The 21,699-nt window shown below is 46.3% G+C and overlaps 1 protein-coding gene across 2 annotated transcripts; it reads right to left on the bottom strand.

Moving 5' to 3' along the window:
- Positions 1-1,996: 1,996 nt before the first annotated feature.
- BLVRA (biliverdin reductase A) lies at positions 1,997-21,590 on the bottom strand. Of its 2 annotated transcripts, none has more exons than XM_040965112.1 (8): positions 21,360-21,590; positions 16,149-16,181; positions 9,694-9,815; positions 8,862-8,981; positions 6,938-7,035; positions 5,275-5,382; positions 4,462-4,633; positions 1,997-2,359 (listed from the first exon to the last, which is right to left on the bottom strand). In XM_040965112.1, the coding sequence occupies exons 2-8, from the start codon at positions 16,158-16,160 to the stop codon at positions 2,101-2,103; spliced, it is 891 nt and encodes a 296-aa protein (XP_040821046.1). In that variant the 5' UTR covers positions 16,161-16,181; positions 21,360-21,590; the 3' UTR covers positions 1,997-2,100. The 2 variants fall into 2 exon arrangements, with proteins under 2 accessions (XP_040821046.1, XP_040821047.1); XM_040965113.1 differs by lacking the exon at positions 21,360-21,590 and adding an exon at positions 21,051-21,286.
- Positions 21,591-21,699: the final 109 nt, after the last annotated feature.

Consider the following 21,699-nt stretch of genomic DNA (forward strand, 5'->3'; position numbering starts at 1 on the left):
AGTTCTTATTAATACTGATATGCTGTTGTTCAATGTGTACATTCTGGGGAAGGTATTTGATATAGCAGGGGTTGAGATGCCTCCTAGGTTTTCCATGTTCCATATTGGAGTGTCTGGTCAAAGGCCAGCCTCTCTGCTTCTGATCCAACTTCCAGCTGGTATGCACCCTTGGAGGAAGCAAGTGGTTGAGTTCCTATCGCTTCTCAGCCTTTTGGCTAAGATCAAGTGTAGTTGAGTTCCTGCCATCCACTGGGAGGTCTGAGCTGAGTTCCCAGTTTCTGCTTTGGCCCTGGCCTGGCCGAGTCATTGCAGGAATTTACACAATCAATAGAGTTCTCTCTCTCTTTTTTTTCTGTCTCTACTTCTCAAGCACAAATATAAAGAAACAAGATCTATTCTTCCCAACTGCATGGGTGTTACTAGTTTAAGAGGCGATTTCAATATTTTGATGTGATGAACTCAGTGACCAGGTGGTAACAGCACTGTCTGCAGACAGGAAATGATGGGGAAATGAGCTGGCTCCTATGCAGCTCAGTTAACTAGCCTAAGACCCCTAGAGCCAAGTGCAGCCTTCCCAGCCCCTCCCCTGGAGTAGAGAAGCAGTGAGTGGGAACCCTCTTCCTTGCAAATACAGATTTCATCCTCTACCAGCCTTCTGCTCTTCTTTCTTCTGTGATTAGTTCTTCACCAGGCAACCTGACCATTCCCCCTCCTGCCTGCTTACCAGACCTGTTTTGTTAATTGCTCTTAATGCACTCCCAGCTTAATCCGTTCCATCTTTAACCCAGATTCACCCAAAAGTAGCTGACACAACAGGTCTCTACTTGAGGTACTGATATACCTCTGCCACCTTCTTCCCTGAAGGCATGTGCTACAGATCAGGATGCTGTGTCCATGCAGTCCACAGCAGGCTGCTCCTCTGGGTGCCATTGCTACTCCCCCAGGCCACTGTGAGGTCCATCTGCTGAACCGTAAAGTCCTTTGATTCCAAAAGTTCATTCCTAGACCTTACCTTTCTTCCTACCCTCCTGACTCAAAGTTGAGGTTATCTGAGATCTAGTCCAGGCAACCCACTTCACCTGGCAATTTTAGTCTTCTAAAAATCTAAAAAGCATTTCCCCTTCTGATAATAAGGATCCATTCTCCCTGAAGTCTAGAGGTCCATAACTTCATTGCTGAGCTGCTCTCTGCCCATGGCAGCACAGACAAGACAGACCAGCCAGGCAGGCTGAGAGTGGAATGTGGGTCAGTCTTGATTAACCTCTGGAGTGATGCATAGAATGGCTTCTTCACAAAGAAAGCTGGGGAGATCCTGGGCTCCGGCTTTTCTTCTCTGGCTGCAGCTCCCCATGGGACACAGCTGGGCACTATTAGGAAAGCATGTTCACATGCATCAGGACAGGAAGGGGAAGGGTCTGTTTTCCCCAGGTTTCCTGTGCCTCTGCACAAAGCTTTGACAGGTGCACAGCCTCTTTCAGACATTCTCCCTTCCTTGTGGCTGCATCTTCAGCTGGGGCCAGCCCTCCTCCCTGACCCTTCCCAGTGCTGGTCCCTGTCCTTGACACTTCTCCAAGTCAACCAGCACCTCTCTGTCATAGGGAATCTGCCACCTTAAATGATTGATGTACATGCCTCGTTCTCTTTAAACACTAAGAGTAAGGACAGAGCTTACATTTTATTAATTTTTACAATTTCTAGCGCCTTCTCTGGTCACCCATTGAAAAGATTTTTGGGAAAAATAACATTCTTTCAAACAAGGAAGTGGTTTCAGGCCAGTGTGCTGTGGTGGCTTGCAGCATGTACAGGGTGTAAAGCCACTTCTGCTTTTCACCACCTGGATGACTTCAGGCAAGATTTTGGTGCACACTAATACAAACAGGGCTTGGAACATCCATCGCACAGCATTCCTGGGAAGAAGTCAACGAAAGCAGACACATGATGAATGACCCCAACCCCAAATACTATTCCCAACACAGCTCACAACCAAAAACTCCTCTAGTTTACCCAATGTGTTTAATTGTCAGAACAGACATAAGGGTCACCTGGGGACACATGTGCTGTTCTGGTTCCAGAGAGGCCTGGTAGCGTAGCTCCCAGCTCTCACTTGCTCTGGCGGCAGGATTTCTGGATTTCTTCTGCCAGTCCCAGGCAATGTAGGATGCGTTTCTTTTCAGCAGCCAGTTCCATCTCAGAGATCTGGCCCAGGAGTTTCTGGACAAATATGTTCTGATCGTTCAGGAAAATGTTCTTATTGACTCCTACATGTGGCACATTCTCCAGGGATCCCGATTTGAAGTGGAAACTTATATGTCTGTTTCGTTTTAAACCAGGTCCTTTCTCTTCAATCCAGGACAGCGGGCTGCAAAGTTAGAAGCATCACAGTGTGAGAGATTACGTAGGGCTACGGATGGGTGCTTGCAGGCATCTGACCTGGTCACAGGTCTTCTCCCAGCTGTAGGTCAGTGCAGTAGTTGAGGTGTTAACTTCATCTCCACTAGCTTCACAAAGGCCAGGGGTAATGGGATTTCCAGTGTTACTGCCAACCAATCCTTTGTTTAGCTTTGCTGTCAAGCATGGGGTTTCACTCAGTGAGTTTGTGTAAACACTAGCCTGTTAATCAGAAGATGTTACTTGGACTCTTAGGGATTCCTCTAGGAGATCCAGATGTGAACAACACACAATTCAAGCACTGAGCGAGACTCCACGCAATCTGTCGTTTATATGTAACATACAGGTTATGATGGAAAGAATTCTTAGAGTTTTCTCATTACATTCTCAAAGAACTACATGAACCTAAACACATGCCAGGAAATACCCTCTCCTGGTTAGCAAAGGACTTACACTTCCATTCCTAACTTTCCCTTTAGGCTCATGTCAATACCACAAAAATCTAGAATTCAAATAGACACCACAATCTCTCCTTTATCTGGGATAATAATTTCTGTGTTGGTAGCATATAAGAGCTGTCTTATATGTTTATAGAAAACAGAGAAACCTCCTCTTCTATAGATTTTAAAACAAAGTAAATAGCTTCATTGAGTATTCTGGAAATTAAAAAAACATATAAAATCTGCCCTTTAGGGCCCAGCGCCATAGCCTAGTGACTAAAGTTCTCATCTTGCATACCCAAGGATCCTATAAGGGTGACAGGTTCTAATCCCGGCAACCCTACCTCCCATCCAGCTCCCTGCTTGTGGTCTGGGAAAGTAGTCAAGTATAGTCTAAAACCTTGGGACCCTGCACCCATGTGGAAGACCTGGAGGAGGGTCCAGGCTCCTGGCTTTGGATTGGCTTTGCTCAGCTCCGGCCAATACGGCCACTTCGGGAGTGAATCCTCAGATGGAAGATCTCCCTCTCTATTTCTCCTCCTCTCTGTAATCTGACTTTCCAATACAAATAAAATAAATCTTTAAAAACAACTCTGCCCTTTAAAATGTTCCTAAGAATTCCATACCATTTAATTAAGGACTTATATGGAAAAAAATCCATAAATTCTCCTACTAAAATGAAAGTATCTTTAGTTTAATGCAGTCATTTCTAGTATTTCTCTATGCGTATATGGTTGGGTTCCTTGTAAGACCACAGGTTGTGCACCACATCCATAGCCCTGTGGCTCTGCTCCAATTCACTAGGTTGTTGAGCGACCAGAATAACAATCAATGTGCCATAAGACAATGGGTGTAATGACAAGTCCTAGAAATATACAAACTTTTCGCTGAAATAGACCTGGGCTGTGATAAGCTTTGGGAAAAAGTGCCTACAAACCCGAGAGAGTCCTCCGCGCCACCAGATACCAGAGCCACCTTCCCAGGAGGATATGGCATTTCCTGCCACGCAGTTACACCCTGCAGCCCACAAACCAAGCAGGGACCAACCAGCTGTGGAAAGCTGTATGTCAGCAAGATATCTGGGCTGAAGCCAATGAAATGACTCACTTAAGTTAGCTTAATACTCACCTCAAATAAAACACGTTCAGATCAAGCGTAGAATCCTAGACACAGCTGTTAGACTGGTAAATCAGCTAATCAACCCATCAACTAAAACTTTCTGCTTACGATTCAAATCTTTTAAAAGAATGAATTATTGTTACCAACAAAAAACTGGTCTAACTTCATCCCCCCAAAATTAGTTCCAATGTCTAGTTTTAGAAGCTTACAGCACAGCCCTGCCGTGTTGTGGAAGATGATGACAAAAGTGAGTTTTATTCGCCGCTTTATAATGATACCAGATCGAATAAATTTGAGGTATTCCAAGCAGTTAAATCAACCTAAACTAATGGGCTGATGCTTGTCTTTATCTCACAGAGTTGTTGAGATAAAGTGAGTCAACGTAACTGGAATCCCGGACCTTTGTCTATAGAAGCACATGGCTCCTGTGGAGTGGGCAGCAAGGGTCTAACCCCTCCACCAGAACCTTCCTAGTGCACATGGGACAGACTTCTATGTGTCTCTTGCCACTTACCGCTGACTCTTGGTCTCCAGGCGCACAGTCATCTTCATGTACTTGTCTTCCTTCTGCTCTTCCAAAGTAGCAGACACAAGGGAAAGCTCCCCAAAGAGGGACACCAGCCAGGTGAGGCGAGAGATGCCACTGAATGAGGGGAAGCCAAACTGCTCTTCTTCCAAGGGGCCAGCTGTGGGGAATGACAGGTGCCATGGGTCCTGGGCAAGCAGCACTGCTAGACGCCAGTAGGAACTAGGGGTGATGCAGGAACAAAACAACAGGCCCATGACTGGGGCAGTGAGGCCTTCCCTTATGGGGTGCAGGTCCGAGATGGTAAATGACACTGATGGAAACTCAGCTGGCCAAATTCAAAGTCTTTTTCCTTTTGTGTTGAATTCAGTTTTGCCAAGCAAGAGGTAAATACAGTCCATCCAAGCAAAGGGAATAACAAAACAGTTCCCAGGCTCCTAACATATTCAGCACATGCAAATACACAGACACAGACATAGAGACATTGAACATGTGCAGAAATCATCTCTGGCTAGTTAACACTTCCGGACAGAAAATTCTGCCTACAGTGTCGGGGCAAAAACATGAGTATGATTGACACTTCTCACACATTTTGTACCCAAGGCCCACTACATAGATAAAACACTGAAATAAAGAAAAAAGGCAATTTTTATAGTTCAAAGAAGCATGGGAAAAATAAACTGGCTCTGAGTCAGAAACTCATTGGCAAAATGAATGCAAGCTCACATCCTAGCAGGCTAGGAAAGAACCCATCTGGCCTTCTCACCTCCCCCGGGACCTGTGATCTGGCCTAAGACTGACCTGTGAAGAGAAGCGAGCCTTCCAGCAGGTCTTTCCCCGTCACTTCTTTCTTCAGGAATGCAAATTCCTCCATCAGGAGTTCAATATGCTCCTCATGCAAGACTTTTCCTGCCATAATTAAAGCAAGAATTAAGAAGAGGGTCATCATCGCCAGAGTACAGTTGGGCTGTATAACCTAGAGTGAGTCTACAGCTGTTTTCCTGCATGCTTTGCAATCTCCTTTGTGAGATCTGGATATCTGAAAAAAACAGCCTTCTCTCTTCAGTCTTGACCTGGATTTGCATGTTGCACACTTGCCAATCGGAATGATTAGAAACTTGGGTGCCTGTCGAGCTTCTTCTAGAGCTAGGTTTGGTCTGAGCTTACAAGTATAATTTCCTGCTACAAAAGCTTTTTGCTCTAGCTCCTACACTCAGAGTCTGTATCTCCTGCTCAGATCTTAAGCAACACTGCACTTTGTGATGCTGTACTCATCTGTTTTCAGACACCCCCATTCTGGCACCCAAGTAGACTCCAGTTCCTTCCAGCAATCTAACTTGCATGACAAACAGGTCAGACCTTCGGATAGATCCCTGAAAGCCGAGAATTCAAGATGTGTGTTCCACTTTTGCATTTTCCTCCTGACGAAGAAGCTGAAAATCCAAAGTTTTCTGTCAGTCACTTTACGTTGTGCTTGCCAGGGGAATGGGCTATACCAGACTTTACTGCTACAGCCTTGTATTTCTACCCACACCCATGCGCCTCTTCTTGGCTTCGGGCTTCCTGGGGTGCTGTAAGCTCCCAAGTGCTTTCTGAGTATTCACAAGGGCGATCTGGACTGCATACCAAGTCAGGATCCCTACGAGGAAGGGCGGTCCGGGGAAGGCTTGTTCTGCCCTCTTGATGGCCTTGCTCTCAAATCACCTGTAACTTTGCCATCCAAAACAACGCAACATTTAGGGATGCCATGCTGAAAATATTATTATTTCCTTGACTGACGGTAAATGCTAGAGTAACCTTCAATTACATGATATATATATGTGTCACATATATATGTGTGTATGTATGTATGTATGTGTATATATGTATGTATGTGTGTGTATACAGATAAGGCTATTGAGAAAGGTCCACTTTTACTGTTCTACCACACACAGAGTAGCACAGGATTGTCACCAGAAAACAAAAGATTTAGCCACTTGTTCTGGGCTTTCCAAATTGCAAAACTGTGAGCTAAGTAAGTTTCTCTTCCTTCTAAATTACTCAGTGTTGGGAGTGTTGTTACAACAGAAAATGGACTTAACAACTATGGCCAAGGGCTTCTAGAACTAAGTGTAAGTGCTTAATTAATGGGTGCTTAGCAGAGCTTCCAAGTTCCTGCTGTACACGATATCTTTAAAAAAATAATTGTTCTTTTAGACAAGCAATAGGAAGTTACAGAATAGGCATATAAGACAGTTCCCCTAATTTCTCCATCAGCAATATAAAGGCCACACACATAAGATCAAAATAAAGGCATGGCATTGTGCAAATGGGAACTACTTCCTGATTTTCATTAAAGACATGCATAAGCCTCAGCTGAAAGTGATGAAATTCCCATCCCCCCTTCTGCTCTCCCCAGACCTCCCCAGGTGTGCCCACCGTGAAACTCTAGGAAGAGGCCTGGGTCTGCACAGGCGTACGTTACCTTTCTGCTCAGCCAGCCCCCACAGCTCCTGAGCGGCTGCCAGAGACAGCGCCATGGGGTATTCCACAAGGACATGCTTGCCAGCATTTAGGAACTTCCTTCAGGAAAGAGATGAAAACAGGGAAAAGCACTTCAGAGACACAGCCCGGAGATGCTCAGCACAGCAAAGGGCAGGCCATTACAGATGCACTCAAACAGTTCCCTTGTGCAAATCTGTCATGGATGGGTGGAGGTACAAACAGAGGATACGCAGGACCTCCCCAAACCAAACACAATCACGGACATAAGCCCCTACTGTCTGGGGACAGAATGACTTTCTACCTAGGTATTAATTTGAACATCTCTCTCTCTCTTTTTAAATGAAGTACTATTTAACAGTTACTCTGGAAAATAAATATATACACACTAGCAAGTAAATTTCCTGTCACCATATGACAACTAGGAAGATGATAAAACCTGTGCTGCCTTGCTCTGCTGGATCCCATTGAAATGATGCCCTGCGTGGCTCCTGACCTGGATCCTGCAGGAGTAGTGGCTTTCCAGGTGACATGTGCTAAGAGTGGTTCATATGGGGTCACACATATGGGGACTTGCACATTTTGTGGGGCTTTTTTTTTAAAGCTGAGTTCTAATTTTTTGTTTTTATGTTTCTGGTATATCCTTTCTCTTTTTTGCTACATGAGTTTATTTTTTTTAAAGATTTATCTTATTTTTATTGGAAAGTCAGATATACAGAGAGGAGAAGAGACAGAGAGAAAGATCTTCTGTCCTATGAGTCACTCCCCAAGTGAGTGCAATGGCTGGTGCTATGCAGATCTGAAGCCAGGATCCAGGAACTTCTTCTAGGTCTCCCACATGGGTGCAGGGTCCCAAGGCTTTGGGGTGTCCTCAACTGCTTTCCCAGGACACAAGCAGGGAGCTGGATGGGAAGTGGAGCTGCCAGGATTAGAACCGGTGCCCATGTGGGATCCTGGCGTGTTCAAGGCGAGGACTTAAGCAGCTAGGTCACGCTGCCGGGCCCTTTGTGGAGCTTTGCCCATGCACAAAGTTCACCAGGAGAATAGGGTTAGATGGTGAAAGGGAACCAGGCTGGATGCCTGAGTGTGAAGGCCCTTGCAGCATCAAGCTCAGGAGTTTTGGGCTGCATTCCCTAGATGCCAGCATTGAAGCATCCACATGCATGGTGGCATGGGCACCTTGTAGAAGAAATGCACTCTGGTGCCACAGAATATTAAGAAGACCGAAAAAAGGAGCTCTCATCCACTGCAGATGGAGACTGACACAGGGGGCAGCTTGTCCCTGGAAAGCCACATGGTGGTGGCTGAGCTGTGGAGCTGTGATTCATGGGGTAGCTGGCACCTCCCAATGAGCTTCCAGGTCCCACCTGGGGCTCCTGCAACTAGGGTTGGACTCACGAAATGCTTGAAGGGGTCTAGCCTTTTCCTTCAAGGTGGGGAGGGTAGCATTTCATTCCTCCTGCTTCAAAGTCAGTCCTTCTCTTGGATGACCTTGCTATACCACTAGTCACTTATCTCATGGCAAACATACTACACGGTAAAGGAACTCTGAAGATATTCCGTGACACTGAAAGTGAGAAATACAAACTGCTGGACACTGATCCCAAGGGTGTACCAACTCACCAGGGATCTGACTGCATGGCCTCAGCTGCACAGTCAGAAGAGAAAGGCAAGCACTGTTCAAAACTATCTCAATGGGATTTCTTGCACAAAGAAGTAAAACATTTTGAATATTTTACCTACAGTGGACAAAATACTACTTTTGCTGGCCATTTTTCTTAAACATTTCTGCACTTCTAGAGGTCACAGGACAGTCAGGATTCCCCCACTGACGTGAACACCCTTAGAGGCACTGCAGCGTGCTCAATCTCCTAGTCCTGCCTCACCGTGCAAGGCACTGAACCCACCTGATGTAGTCCTCATGGCTGGAGCTTTCACTGCAGATAAAGGCAACTTCAACATCCTCTCTGGAAAGAGCGTCCTGCAAGGAAATCTGCGGGACCCCGCTGATGCACCCGAGCTCTCGTCTGTTTCAGAGCAACAGAGAAATGTAACTCAAAGGTGGACCAGATGCTGTCTCAGATATTATGAGAATGATCCTTCTCCCCACCCTCCCGGCAGGCATCTAGTGAGCAGCTTTTGGATATGATGAAAGTAATGTCTTCCCTCCTGCTTCCGCAGCATTTTCCATTATAAAGTAAGAAAATGAGCCACAGGGCAGCAGTCAAGGGACTTAGCCTCAAGTGCAAACTTCATCACTGAGAGTATATAGGACCCAGCTTGCATTGTGTAGGTTAAGCTACCCTCCGAACTCCCAACATCCCATACGGGTTATGTGCCATGGAAAAGCAGGATAGGATGGCCTGCTGGTTCACTCCCCAGAAGCCTCAACAGCCAGGGCTGGGCCAAGCCAAAGGCAGGAACCAGAAACTCCCAAGTACTTTGACTATCACAGAGTGTGCTGAGCAGCCAGGACTACTCAGCACTTTGCAGTCGGCAGCTAAACCCATCAACCCACAAAGCTGGCCCATGGCAGTCACCAACCCTTCCAGCCTAGCCTAGGCTGCCCCCAACCACCTATCCCAGCAAACCCAGCAGTGGTCATTTCCCAGGCCAGTCCAAACTTGAGATCCTGTGGGAATGACCCTAAACCCAGTTCTCTGGCTAGGCCTAATCCTGTGGCCTCATCTCTCATTGGGGTTTCCCATGAATTACGAAGCAAAAAGTGAGTCAAGCCACCTGGACACGAAGCCAATCAAGTTCAGGCAGGCAGAAGAAAGGTCTGGATTCAGTAAGTCCCGTATCCGCACAGAGCCCGCTCTGCCAACACCAACCACCACCACGCCAAACTTCCTCTGAGGCTGAAACAGAACGGACAAAGGTGAGGTTTAAAAACAGTCCAGGCACCCAGCGGAGAGCGCAGAACAAGGAGCAGTTAGAATCCTGAAAGGCAGGAGGAGACAGCAGCAACTGAGGACACACAGGAAGTTACAGATTGGATGGGTGAGATAAGACACTTCCAGAAGTGACAAGTCAGCTCCACCCACAGCATGCTCCTGCAGGAGCTCTGACTGTGCAACGAGAACCTTCCAAGCCCCCATCATTTGGCTCTCTCCCGCCACCTCCCCAGTGATGAAGGCAGTTTTTCTCAAAGTCACATGCAGCCCAAAGAGGTACCTTGACTGATGACAGGCAAATATGAGACAGCTGGATGTCATCTAGCAGACCTAACTGCTTAGTGTGACATTGGCTGGTAGAGACTAATACGCAAACCAAGATCTGCCCTCACTACACAGACCAGGACTCACATGAACCAAGTCCTCGTTATAGCCTTCTGAGTTCCAACTAACTTCACCCCCACGCCACGGGGACACTTACGTATCACATAAGCACATTGCTATAGGCCGAATGCAAATTGTACGACAGTGAAAAATCAAGTCAACTTATTAAGGTTACGCAATGACTCAGTATAATCCAAACTGTTAAACATGATCTCTATGTATCCCTCAAATCCAGTTTTGCCTTGATGTCACTGAGTGTAAAAACACAAACGTCCCCTCCGCCCACCCCTTCCTCCACCTCTGGTACCCGTGGATTCTGCCCCTGTCCCTGCAACCCACTGCTCTGCTGTTGGCCCAGCATTTCTTCCTAGGCAATTTTCTAAATGTCTATTCTTGATTTCTCACTTAATTCCATGGTGTTCATCAAACGTTCTTTAGATGATTTGAATCCTTTTAAATGTGTTGAGAAATGTTTTGTGATCCAGAACACCACCTGTTTGGCAAGTGTTTCAGGCACATGGAAAAGAAGTGGCATGATGCTGTTGGGAGGAGGGTTCTACAAGTCCACTTGGTCGGCGGCACTGTTCAGGGCTTCTGTATCCTTGCTGAATCTCTGTCTTCTTGCTCTATAAATTATGGACGGGTGGCAAAATCTCTAAACATGACGATAGATTTGCAAACTTCTTTCTTCAGCTCTATCAGTTTTTTTTTTTTTTTACTGGATTTTGAGTCTACTGTTAGGCATGTAACTGGTGAAGATGATTATAACTTCATAATTACTTGATGTCTATCATTTGGAAAGGATGGTTGCTATTCCCAATAATATTATTTTCCCTGTAATTTATTTCACCTGGTATTAACAATCCATTTCCAACAGTGTTGGCATAATTTTTTCTCACCTTTTCACTTTTAACATTGATATACTTTTATATCTCAAGCAGGTTTCTTGTCAGTAGCATATAGTTAGGCCCTGCTCTTTTATTCAGCATAACAACTTGCATCTTTTTATTTGAAGGGTTTAGATAATTTACATTATGATTGTTTTAATACAAATCTTGCTATCTGTCAAATCTGTTCTTTCCTATTCCATTTCTGCACTCTTGAGTTAATGAAGTATTTCTCAGGATTTTATTTCATTTGCTGGATGTTTGTTATAACTCCTTTAGGACCTATTTTGAGACTTTTTACTATACACACTTACTTATCACAATCTAAGGTAATATTATACCATTTCACATATAAGACCCTTATAATAGTGCACTCTCATTTTCTCTCAGCTCAACTCTTCATTGTTGTTGCACAACTGACTTCTGTATTTGCTAGAAACCTCACAAGACACCGGTCAGGGTCCAGTGCAGAAAACAAGAACCATTCTATGCACAGTCATGCATGTCATTTGGCAGTGGGAACATGTTCTGAGAAATGCTTTGTTAGGCAATTCTGTCATTGTGTAGCCAACACAGAAAACTAGACATGCTGCCTACCTACATGGTAAAGACACTGTCAGCTACTCAGCCACCAACTGAGACAATGTGTGATTGTATCCTAAGTAGAAAGAATTTTCAGACAGGACACTCGAGACTGATATGACCCTGGAAGACACTGGGAAACCAGAGCCACAGAAGCCCCCATGGGCCATCTCCCTGCAAGCTTGTCCAGAAGCCATGTGTCCAGAAAGCATCTACAGCCTCTGCTTGGCCTCCAGAGCTTGAGTGCCTGTTCACTGCTGTGAAACACGTGGGCCTTGGCTCACAAACTGGCTGGAACTGACCCTAGGAATAATTCTTACTTCAGCCACTCCAGTGTCCCCGGGGTGCCTCTAACAGATTGACTTCACAATAGAAGACCCTGGAGCAAATGCTAATCCAGGCTTTTCTTCTGTAAGGCAGACATGAGCATAGAAAAGAGTGGCCATGTTACCCAAGAAATAGCATGGAATTTAACCCAAGACATCCCATTGGGACTGCAAGTCTTGTTTTTAATACCTTAAGGTATTCATCCTCCAAGTGCCTGAAATAAACAGGGTTAGGCTGGGAGCCAGAAACCCTATCTCCTGCATGGGTGTCAGGAACCCAGTCTCAACCCTCATCCCTCACTGTTAAAGTCCCCATGGCCACCTTTAGGCCAGCACATTCCAACATCTTGAGGTATGGGTCCTTTCCTCTAAGCTCAACTCCCAAGAAGAAACGTAAACTGCGCAGTTCCATCTGGATGCCTCACCCGGACTTTGATCTTTATGCTTTGCTAAACTCCAACCATCCATCCTTCCATCCCACTTGACCTGTTACCCTCTGAGTTCTGAGAAAAGGCCAGTAGGTCCACAAATCCTATCAGGTGCCCTGCTTGAAATGCTTGGAATCTCAGGCCCGAGTCCTGCATTTCATAAACATCCTCTGAGATCAACGTGCTAGTTGTAGCTGAAGACCCTCTGTATCCACCCCTTCGGCCACCTCTGAGTCACAGAAAATTTTCTTCTTGTCATTCTGCCCTCTGATTTTCTTGCTTCCCCATTCACAGCCGTCCCAGACTCCAGCTGCACCTCAAGATTACTCAACAGTCCCTGGAGCCTCCTGCCGTTTTGTCAACTGACATTTAGTGAGGACGAACTATCTGTGAGGTTTCGGGCCAGCAAAAGCAGAGGAGAAACATCAACAGGAGAAGAGACAACAGCAACGGAGTTTCATAGGCGACAGAATTTCACAGGAAGGAAGCATCACATTTCCTGATGGGAGCTCAGAGGACACTTTTCATTCAGCACAAACAGCACACAAACTGGTCGGACATGATGGGCTGGCTATATATGAGAAACAGGGCAGTCAAGGATTCAGAAACAGCAGGGCTTAGATGTGCACTCCCTACCCCATTACTGTGTTTCACAGAACCATCTGTTTCACACTTACTTCCCTCCCCTACAAGACAGGAGTAATCACAGTATCCTGCTTGTAGGCTTTGTTAGGATTTAATGGGTATGCTTTCTGGGATTAGTGAACAGCAAACCGAATCCATGCCTTGAAAACTTGGTGCTGAGTGAAAATAAGAAAGAGACTAAGACATAAGCTATAGCATAATATAAACGCATACATTAAAAGTAGACAACAAAGCAGTTGTCAGGGGTTGAGAACAGGGGGAGAGGGTGTCACCAGCAGAGGTGCCAGGAGAAAGATTCTGGTGTGATTCTGTATTCTGACTGCAGTGGTACCTACACAAGTCTGTGCAGGTGTCGTATCTGACAGATTTGTGCACACACACACACACACACACACACACACACACACACATACATCCTATGTGTCAATTCAAAAGGCACTTGTATAAAACTATGTAGCTTCAAAAAGACACAAAGTATCCTTGGCAGGGTGAGAATAAGAAAGGAGGAACAAGGAATATAACATATAAACATGAGCGGCTCCTTGCACAGACCAATGAGGACAAAAGTCAGAGATGAGAGCTACATTCTGTGTCTAAGGTCTCCTTCCTTACTCCCAAAAAGGAGAGAACAACTCAACAGAGGCTCTGTGGAGCACAGGAGAGCCAAGCAGTCAGAAAGTAAGCTAAGCAACAGATTGGAGTGGACACTATTAGAGTCTCACTCACTGGTAAATTCCACGGGTACAAGTATTACATCTGCAGTTGTCTTACCATGTTGCTCATCAAGTTTAGTCTTGAATGTGGGACAGTGTGAGTTGACGTGAACTTTGCTGACAAACAAAATCAAGGGAATAACAGGACCCACAACATTTGCTAAGTGGCTTTTGGGAAAGGACTTAAAGGGCTGTGAAGCTGTGCAGCCACTTCTAGAGGGGTCCTAAGGAATGGCAGTAGGGCCAGCTTGATTTTGATGAGTATGGGGTGCCTGTGGCACAAAGAAATGAAATGCATAGCAGGATGCTAGGTGTGTGTGTCTGGAACTGAGGAGAAAGACCTGATGAACAGGTGCATGTGGTGCTGCCTTATATGTAAATTTCGAAAAGGGAGCAGGCAGGAAGCTAAATAAGATGCCTGTATCCCACATGGAAGGTCTGGGTCTCAGTCCTGGCTCCAGCTTCTGTTCAGGCTACCTGCTAATATAGACACTGGAAAGCAGCAGGTGATGGATCACATAATTGGGTTTCTGCCACCCATGTGAGAGATCTGGGTTGAGTTCCTGCCTCCTTGTTTCAAGCCGACCATCTCCCAGCCACAGTAGGCATTCAGGAAGTGAGCCAGCAGGTATGAACTCTCTGTCCCTGCCTGTCTCTATGTCTCTGAAATAAATAAATATTTTGCTTTTAATATATGGGCATAGGTGAGTACCCCAATGTAGTGGATAGAGTGAGATATCCCTCAAGGAAATACAAACTCTAAAGAAGTGACTTAAGGAAGAGTCTGAGAATAGGTGACCAGAGGGACAGGCAGGGGCTAGGGATATCAAAGGGATAGTTCAAGGGTCAGTAGTGTCAAACGCTTTCAGGAAAAGGTTTCCACCAAATCTGGAGGTATAGATCCCATAGCAATCTTTTTCAGATGTGCAGCAGTAACAACCACGGGATAGGTCATGGAAGGGAAGGAGGGGTTGGCATTGTGCTGTAGAGCAAGTAAAGTCTCGGCTTGTGATCCCAGTCTCCCATATATGGAGCACTCCAAGTCCTGGTTGCTCCACTCTTCATTAAGTTCCAGCCTAATGGTTTGGGAAAGCAGCAGAAAATGGCCAAATTGCTTGAGTCAAAGTGCTATTCACAAAGGAGGCCCAGACAGAACTCCTGGTTCATGCTTCAATCTGGCATAGCACTGGCTATTGCAGGCATTTGGAGAAGCAAACCAGCAGATAGATTTCTCTCTCTCAATGTTAAAAATATATAAATACTAATACTAACAAGCTACACAGAGCTACTTCGTTCTTTCACAGAAAGGAAATGATAAAGTGTGCAGCCCTATTGCTGCTGGACGACATTCTATAGTCATAGGAGGAATTGTTCCGGGTACAACTCAACACTTGGATTGAGCTCACTTCATAACAAGATTCAGGTCCTTGAGATAACTAAATCAGCCAACCCTAAGGCCTGCCCTTCATCAAGACTCCAGGGGGAAAGGATTCATGGCCCTTTCCACTAACGAAGATTCCTTCTACTGTGATGAGATATGAAAGACAAATGGAAAGGGTAGCCTTCAGAGCAATGACAATATTGTCATGTTTCTCTAAGAAGCAGAGAGTGGTCCAGATGCTATGAATGAGTAGGGAGAGGAGAGAAGTACAGAGTCTAGGGAGAAAGATGAGGACTGGATCTGTTGGTTTAGGGCAAGGAGGTGGGAATGTCTTGGGATACACAGAAGAACTTGCTGTCACTGCTGGGGACCCAGAGGAAAGTTTTGACACACCTGCCTTCAGACACACCCAACACCATCACCTTGTGAGGACAGCCTCTGGGTTTGTTGCAATGGAATCACAGAACAAGGAGAAAGAGTCGCAGGCCTCAGCCCAACAGCAGTTGAAGAGATGAATATCAAGGGATAGGCTAGACTTGGGAAACTATGAAAGCAGGAAGGGGTAGATAGATAGATAAATCAAGAAGAGAAAATCAATGGATGAAGAAAGGGGACACCCCTTGGATCAAAGACTAGAAAGTGAGAGCAAGAAAGAGACAATGCAAAGAAAGGTCCTGGTAAACAGACTGAAGCATGCCCTTCCAGCAACCTCCCCACCCTCAGATTAGCTGCAGTGGCAAGGCTCAAATCTAACTGAAGTAGGCTGGACACAGATAACAACTCAGAAGGGCCCTACTCTCGCTCTATCACCCAGAGACATACACACACTGGTAGTTGGAGCGGAAGTGTTTTCAAATTGGTGCTGATGTTTCTGGAAGCTCTGTTCAGAGAAGAGAAATGAGACACACAGCAAGAATAGCATCCCCGAAATTGGTCTTTGCAAACACTCACCTCTGCCTCCATCTTTATCTCTTCCTTCAGTGACTGTGAAGACAAAAACAGAAGCTCAGAACCCTGGTGACACCTGCCAGAAAGGCCATACAAACACCCCCTACTCAATCTCGCTTCCGTCCTCACTGCATCCTGTCCCATCAGTCCCATCTTTGACAAAGGCCTTTGCCATCTCATGCCCTCCAGTCAGGGGACCCAGAGTGTTGGTTTCTACTCTGGAGCTCAGGGTGGCCAACTTCTCAGGGGCATCCCCCAGCAATGATTCTAAGATAAGGGCACTTTCATGGCTCTGGACACTTAGAATTACAGAATGAGGAGATGGGGGAAACAGGAGAGGGAAGGAAAGAAGAGACAGTACAGCATAACAGTGATAACAAGCTTTAACCTACATCGGGGGCTGCTTCTTGAGAAGGTAGATTTCAGGCCTTTACCCCCAAGCTCTGACCCAAAGGCTAGGCATAGAGGCAGGCTATGATTCTGTACTTGGGTCAGGCATCCAGCAGCTAATAGAGCCACATGTGTAGAAATCCTAGGAATATGAGTAGAATAGAAGGGTCGAGGCAATGACCATTTTTTGTTCATTTCTCCAAGCTTCTAGAAGAGTCATTTGATTTTAACAAGGACTGGGTGGGCAAGTGCAGGGCAAGTGGATAATCCTCAGAGGTGGTAGGGAGGGAGCAAAGCGGACCTTCCAAGTCCTCATGGGGGGAGACAGAGGATGGGTGATAGGCTTCCAAGAAGGCTGTGCCAAGGACTGCTCCCCAAGAAGGGAAGGCTGAGGCAGCATCTGTCCTGGGATGAGCCATGCACAGGCTCTTACTTGTTTTAGTTAAGCATAGGAAAGACAACCAGGAATAATAGCAGATAATCACTCTCATTTTAAAATCCCTGGTCACTTAGCAACCCTAAGATGACTGGAGCCAACAATCTGAAGCTGTCCTCTGAGCTTAGTGTTGGAAATAACCCACTCCCTCGTCCCTGTTCTCGTCCCATCCATCCTTCCTGCTCTGAGAGTGGGGGTCTAGTGACCCAATGTGGTCAGCACATGTGCTGTCTCTATTGCTGCCATGTGGAATTCTATCACGTCTCCTGACACAGAACAGGGAATGTGCTAGAAGGAAAAGGCAGACTGTGACAACGTGAGCGGCTTTTCTTCTGCAGGTCTTGGGCAGGCAGTACAAGTGTGATGCTTTCTTATGCATGTAAATAACTCTAAAGGAAAACCAAAATACTGCACACTGACCTAAGGCCTCAGTGCCAGAGCCAAGTCAATGACATGCACTGCGCTGGAATCTGGACCAGGGAGGGCTCCTGCAACTGTACTGTGCTTTCCTTACAATTTTAATTCCACTCATGAATAGTAAAAGAATATTGTTCATCAGTATTCTTATCTATTTTTACTTGCCTAGACCTCCAGATTACTTTTAGAACACTTCTGTCAAGTTGAAATAAAATAGAAGTGGAACCACAACAAATGTATACATTAAATTAGTATGAGTTAATTAGCATGAATTAAATTAGCATTCATTAATGCTTTCTTCCAGGAGAAGCCACTTGAAAAGCAATTAATTTGGAAAAACAAACAAAAAGATCTTGAGCTGATTACTGAATTATTGCACAATGACCTGTGATACCAGAGGCTGTGGTCCTTCACTTGAAAGTTTTAAAAAAAGAAACAAAAAACTTTGCATAGATAACCAGCTTAAAGCCATTCAAAGACATCTCCTCTCAGTTCTGCTGCAGAAGGTCTGCTCAAGAGTCTTGGTGTCTGAGCCTGTATGTGCTCTGATCAAAAAAGCACAGTGGACTCCAGGACCCATGGCTGATTGACAGGAAAAACCTTGCTTCTGCCAAGGCTATTAATATTCTGGGAGATGTGAGAATGAATGAAGCCATTCAGTATGCTTTACTTTCCAATGACAATAACAGTGTGACAGAGCTTAACTTCCTGAGACAAAACCCAGACTCAACTACAAACACTGTGGACCAGCACAGTCCCAGAAAATAGCCATGTGATTATTTAACTGTAAATTAATTAAATACAGAACACTTTAGAATGGCAGAAAATCCTGTTGGATGTGCCGGCACACTTAGATTTTCTTTCACTTGGATTTCTTTCTTGCGCTTACATTTGCTGTGTTCCCCCGTCTGGTGATATTCCTGTTTCCTGGTTACTGTTCTGTATGGCTTTGTTGCAACTAACTTGGTTCCTTCGTGAGATAGTTTGGGGTGTCAGCACTTAAGAGAGAGCTGTGTATGCACTACTCTGTGTCCAACAGCTCAGTCCTCGTGTCTGAGAACAAGGCAGAGTCAGCAATTCAGGGAGTGTGGTCATTTGCTCCCAACTCGGAGCCTCAGCTCCCTGTCACAAAGGAACGAGCTTTCAGGACTTCCACTTTTCTTTTTATAAATGACAGGTTATGCCGTGTTCATTATGGAAGATTCCACACATTATATTGTTATTTGATTAAAACTGAATTTGAGAGCAAGTATTTGGCCTAGTAGTGAAGACACCAGTTTAGCCACCCATGTCCCACATGGGTGGGACCCACACTCAACACCTGACTCTACTGCCAATTCCAATTTCCTGCTGGAGGTGGACCCTGGGAGATAGCAGGTGAGAGAGCTCAGGTGGCTGTGTCCTTGCCACCCATGTGGGAGACCTGGACTGTGTCCCCAACTCCCAGCTTCAGTCCCAAGACCAGCCCCTGGTCGTGGCAAGCATTCGGGGAGTGACCCAGCAGGTAACAGGCTGCTATGGCTCTCTGACTCTAGAGTTAAAGAAAAAAAAAAAAAGCCAACAAACTTAATTTGAAGAGACCTTAAGGCATTTCTCTGGTAAAGTAACAAGGTGCATTTTCTTTTTAAACACCAGCCTATATGGCTAAGTCAGTGTCAGCTCATTTCTAAACTATTTTGTACAATATCAATGCAACAACAAAGGGCCCGACTTGTTATTGTTGATGTGTCTGAGCAGAATCCTGCACATGCCAAAGAGAATCCAGAATCAAAAGGCCACCACAGCTCCCACATCTGTGGCTCCCTGCCAGCCCACAATGTTGCTGCAACTTTATGACAGCCAAAAAATGTGCCTCGAACTGGTGACTCACTTCTGTGGGATGGGCTGAAGAGTACAAAGAATTACAAAATAGAACAACAACAACAAAAACAGAAAACATGTGTGAAATGCCAAGGGAACATTGACCGCTATCCTCAAGAGTTCAGGTACAATTGCAGGCCCCTTGCTCTTGTACACAGCATCCCTTACTATACCTGGCAGCTATCTGAGTGTGTGCATGGAGCATATTCCATTAAAAAAAAAAAGGGTCTACATATTATCTATACAACCTTTCAGGACAAAACAAGCAATGTATCAATACCTTTTGTTTCAGTAACTTTAAAAAACTGCTTGGAAACACTGCCATGGGGAGGTGACATTAATTATGGTACAAGTTCCCAGCATAGTATTCCTTTCCTTGGAGATGACAACAACAGCTAACTCCTACCACTCTGAAACCCCTGTTGTGAACTCTCCATGTTTACTAAGTCATTTAGTTTTTATTTGCTAAGTAAATATGATTATCCCTACTGCTCTTTTTAAATAGTTTTATTTATTTGAAAGATATTTAGACAAAGAGAGAGCTTCCAGCTGCTGACTCTCTGGATGGCAGCGAAAGCTTGGAAACAATGCCACGAAGATTACGTTAATTACGGTAAAAGCTCCCAGCACAGTACTATTTGCTTCTTCCAAGTCACCCACACGGCTGGCAGGGTTCCAAGCAGCTGGGCCATCTTCTGCTGCTTTTCCCAGGCCAGGAATGCAGAGCCGGATCCCAAGTGCAACACAGAGCAAGGAAGCAGCTGCTATAAGAGAAGCAGGAGTTGGCAACCCAGGCAGTGTGCTAGCCCTTATGCCACAGAGCCCCCACCAAGTATCCCTACTTCTACAGATGAGAAAACTAAGGCTGTAAGAGATTCATCAGCATGTCCATGGTTGGGGCCTGGACTAGGGCACAGCGGTTTAAGCCTCAAGTCCCACCAGCGGTGTCAGCATCCATAGGGGCACTGGTTCGAGTCCTGGCTGTTCCATTTGCATTCTGTCTCCCTGGGAAAAGCAGCAGCAGATGGTCCACGTGGGAGACGTGGAAGCCATTCCGCCACTCCTGGCTTTGGCGATGGGAGAAGTTTCTGTTTCATCTCTCTGTCTCACTCTTGCTCTGTCTCTTTAAAACAACAAACATGTCCACGGTCACACATTTAAAATATAATGTTAAAATATTAAATTAAAGGTGTAAAAATAAATATAACAATGATGCCTGTCATTCCTGAAGTTGCAGAAACGTAAGCTCCTTGTCAGTCACCTTTCTAAGCACTTCATGTTCTGAGTAAACTTTACACAACACTAGCCACATGGGACTTTGACAACAAATTCCGAGAAACGCGTGTTTTGTCCAGCTTCCAAACAGGAAAGCATGTCCTTGAAGGGGGTAAGGGCAGAGACACAGGGTTGGAGCACACGGAGCTGAGCTCCCCAGCGCCCATGCGGGGAACACCTTGGTCGCCCGGCGAGCTCCCGGCCCTCCACCAGGGCTGCACGGGACACGTTCCTGGCACCCAGGCACATTTCAAAATGAAACATAGATTTCTTTTTGGTGTTAAAACGATCTGGCCTTGTTGATGTATCAAAGCCCGTCCCGGCAGAGCACGCCGCGATGTCAGCCCACGGAAGCCGCAGACTGGTTCACCCTCGCTGGGGGGCCCGTGTAGGGGCAAGGGAAGCAGGCAGGCGTGTCGGGCACTGTGGGCGAGCGCTGGACCCGGCGCTGCCTGCGATTCCTAAGCTGCTGCCCGAGCGTTTGGGGCAGCCCTGCTACGAGCTCGGTGCTCCCGCGCGTGCCTTACCTGGTGCGGGGCGCTCAGCTCTGCTCCAGCCCCGCACGACCGCGTGGTCCCGGGAGGCGCCAGGGCAACCACCGCCACCGCCGCCCCCGAAGCGGATGCGCAGCTCCGGCTCCCGCGCGGCTCCCATTGGCTGCCTGCACCAGGAGACCCGATGCAGGGTCTCCGCCTCCACCCTGCTCCCTGCACAGAAAGCAGGTGAAGGGTCCCCCTCCCGGCCTCTGGGCCCCACGTGTGGAAGCGGCCAGGCCCCTAACTGTTTGCCTTGTGGGCATCGCAGTCCTCTTCTCCACCCTCCCTCCTAACACGTACCTTTGGCTGGGACTGTAAGCGGCACCAGCCAAACTGAACAAGCTCCAACACGGGTTTTTTGCTTCGTGGAAAACAGGAAAGGGACCAAAGAAGAAATTGAAGATCTTGTCTTGCGGCTGGGAAACCCAACCCCAGCCCAGGCTCTGTCCCCAGGCCAGTGCTTGGTGGGTGGAGCCTCAGTCTCCTGCTAAGACTTGAGCAGTTATCACTTCCAGGATGGCAGAAGGCCTGTGACTGGGAGAGCCAGCTGTGCCCCTCCCAGTGCCCACTTGGACATCTGAGGGCTGCTGCCTCTGTCGTGTCTCCTACAACATTAGGAGTTGTCTCTAACACGGTTCAG

The sequence above is a fragment of the Ochotona curzoniae genome, unplaced genomic scaffold (genome assembly GCF_017591425.1).
Source record: "Ochotona curzoniae isolate NIBS_2020 unplaced genomic scaffold, NIBS_Ocur_1.0 scaffold_3835, whole genome shotgun sequence".
NCBI lineage: Eukaryota > Metazoa > Chordata > Mammalia > Lagomorpha > Ochotonidae > Ochotona > Ochotona curzoniae.

What these genes read in the sequence shown, in the direction of transcription:
- BLVRA (XM_040965112.1), bottom strand. An exon ending in AGCCATGAGGACTACATCAG is followed by an intron (nt 7,036 to 8,861) that starts GTGGGTTCAGTG and finishes TCTTTCCTGAAG; the next exon opens with GAAGTTCCTAAATGCTGGCA. An exon ending in GGGGCTGGCTGAGCAGAAAG is followed by an intron (nt 5,383 to 6,937) that starts GTAACGTACGCC and finishes TAATTATGGCAG; the next exon opens with GAAAAGTCTTGCATGAGGAG.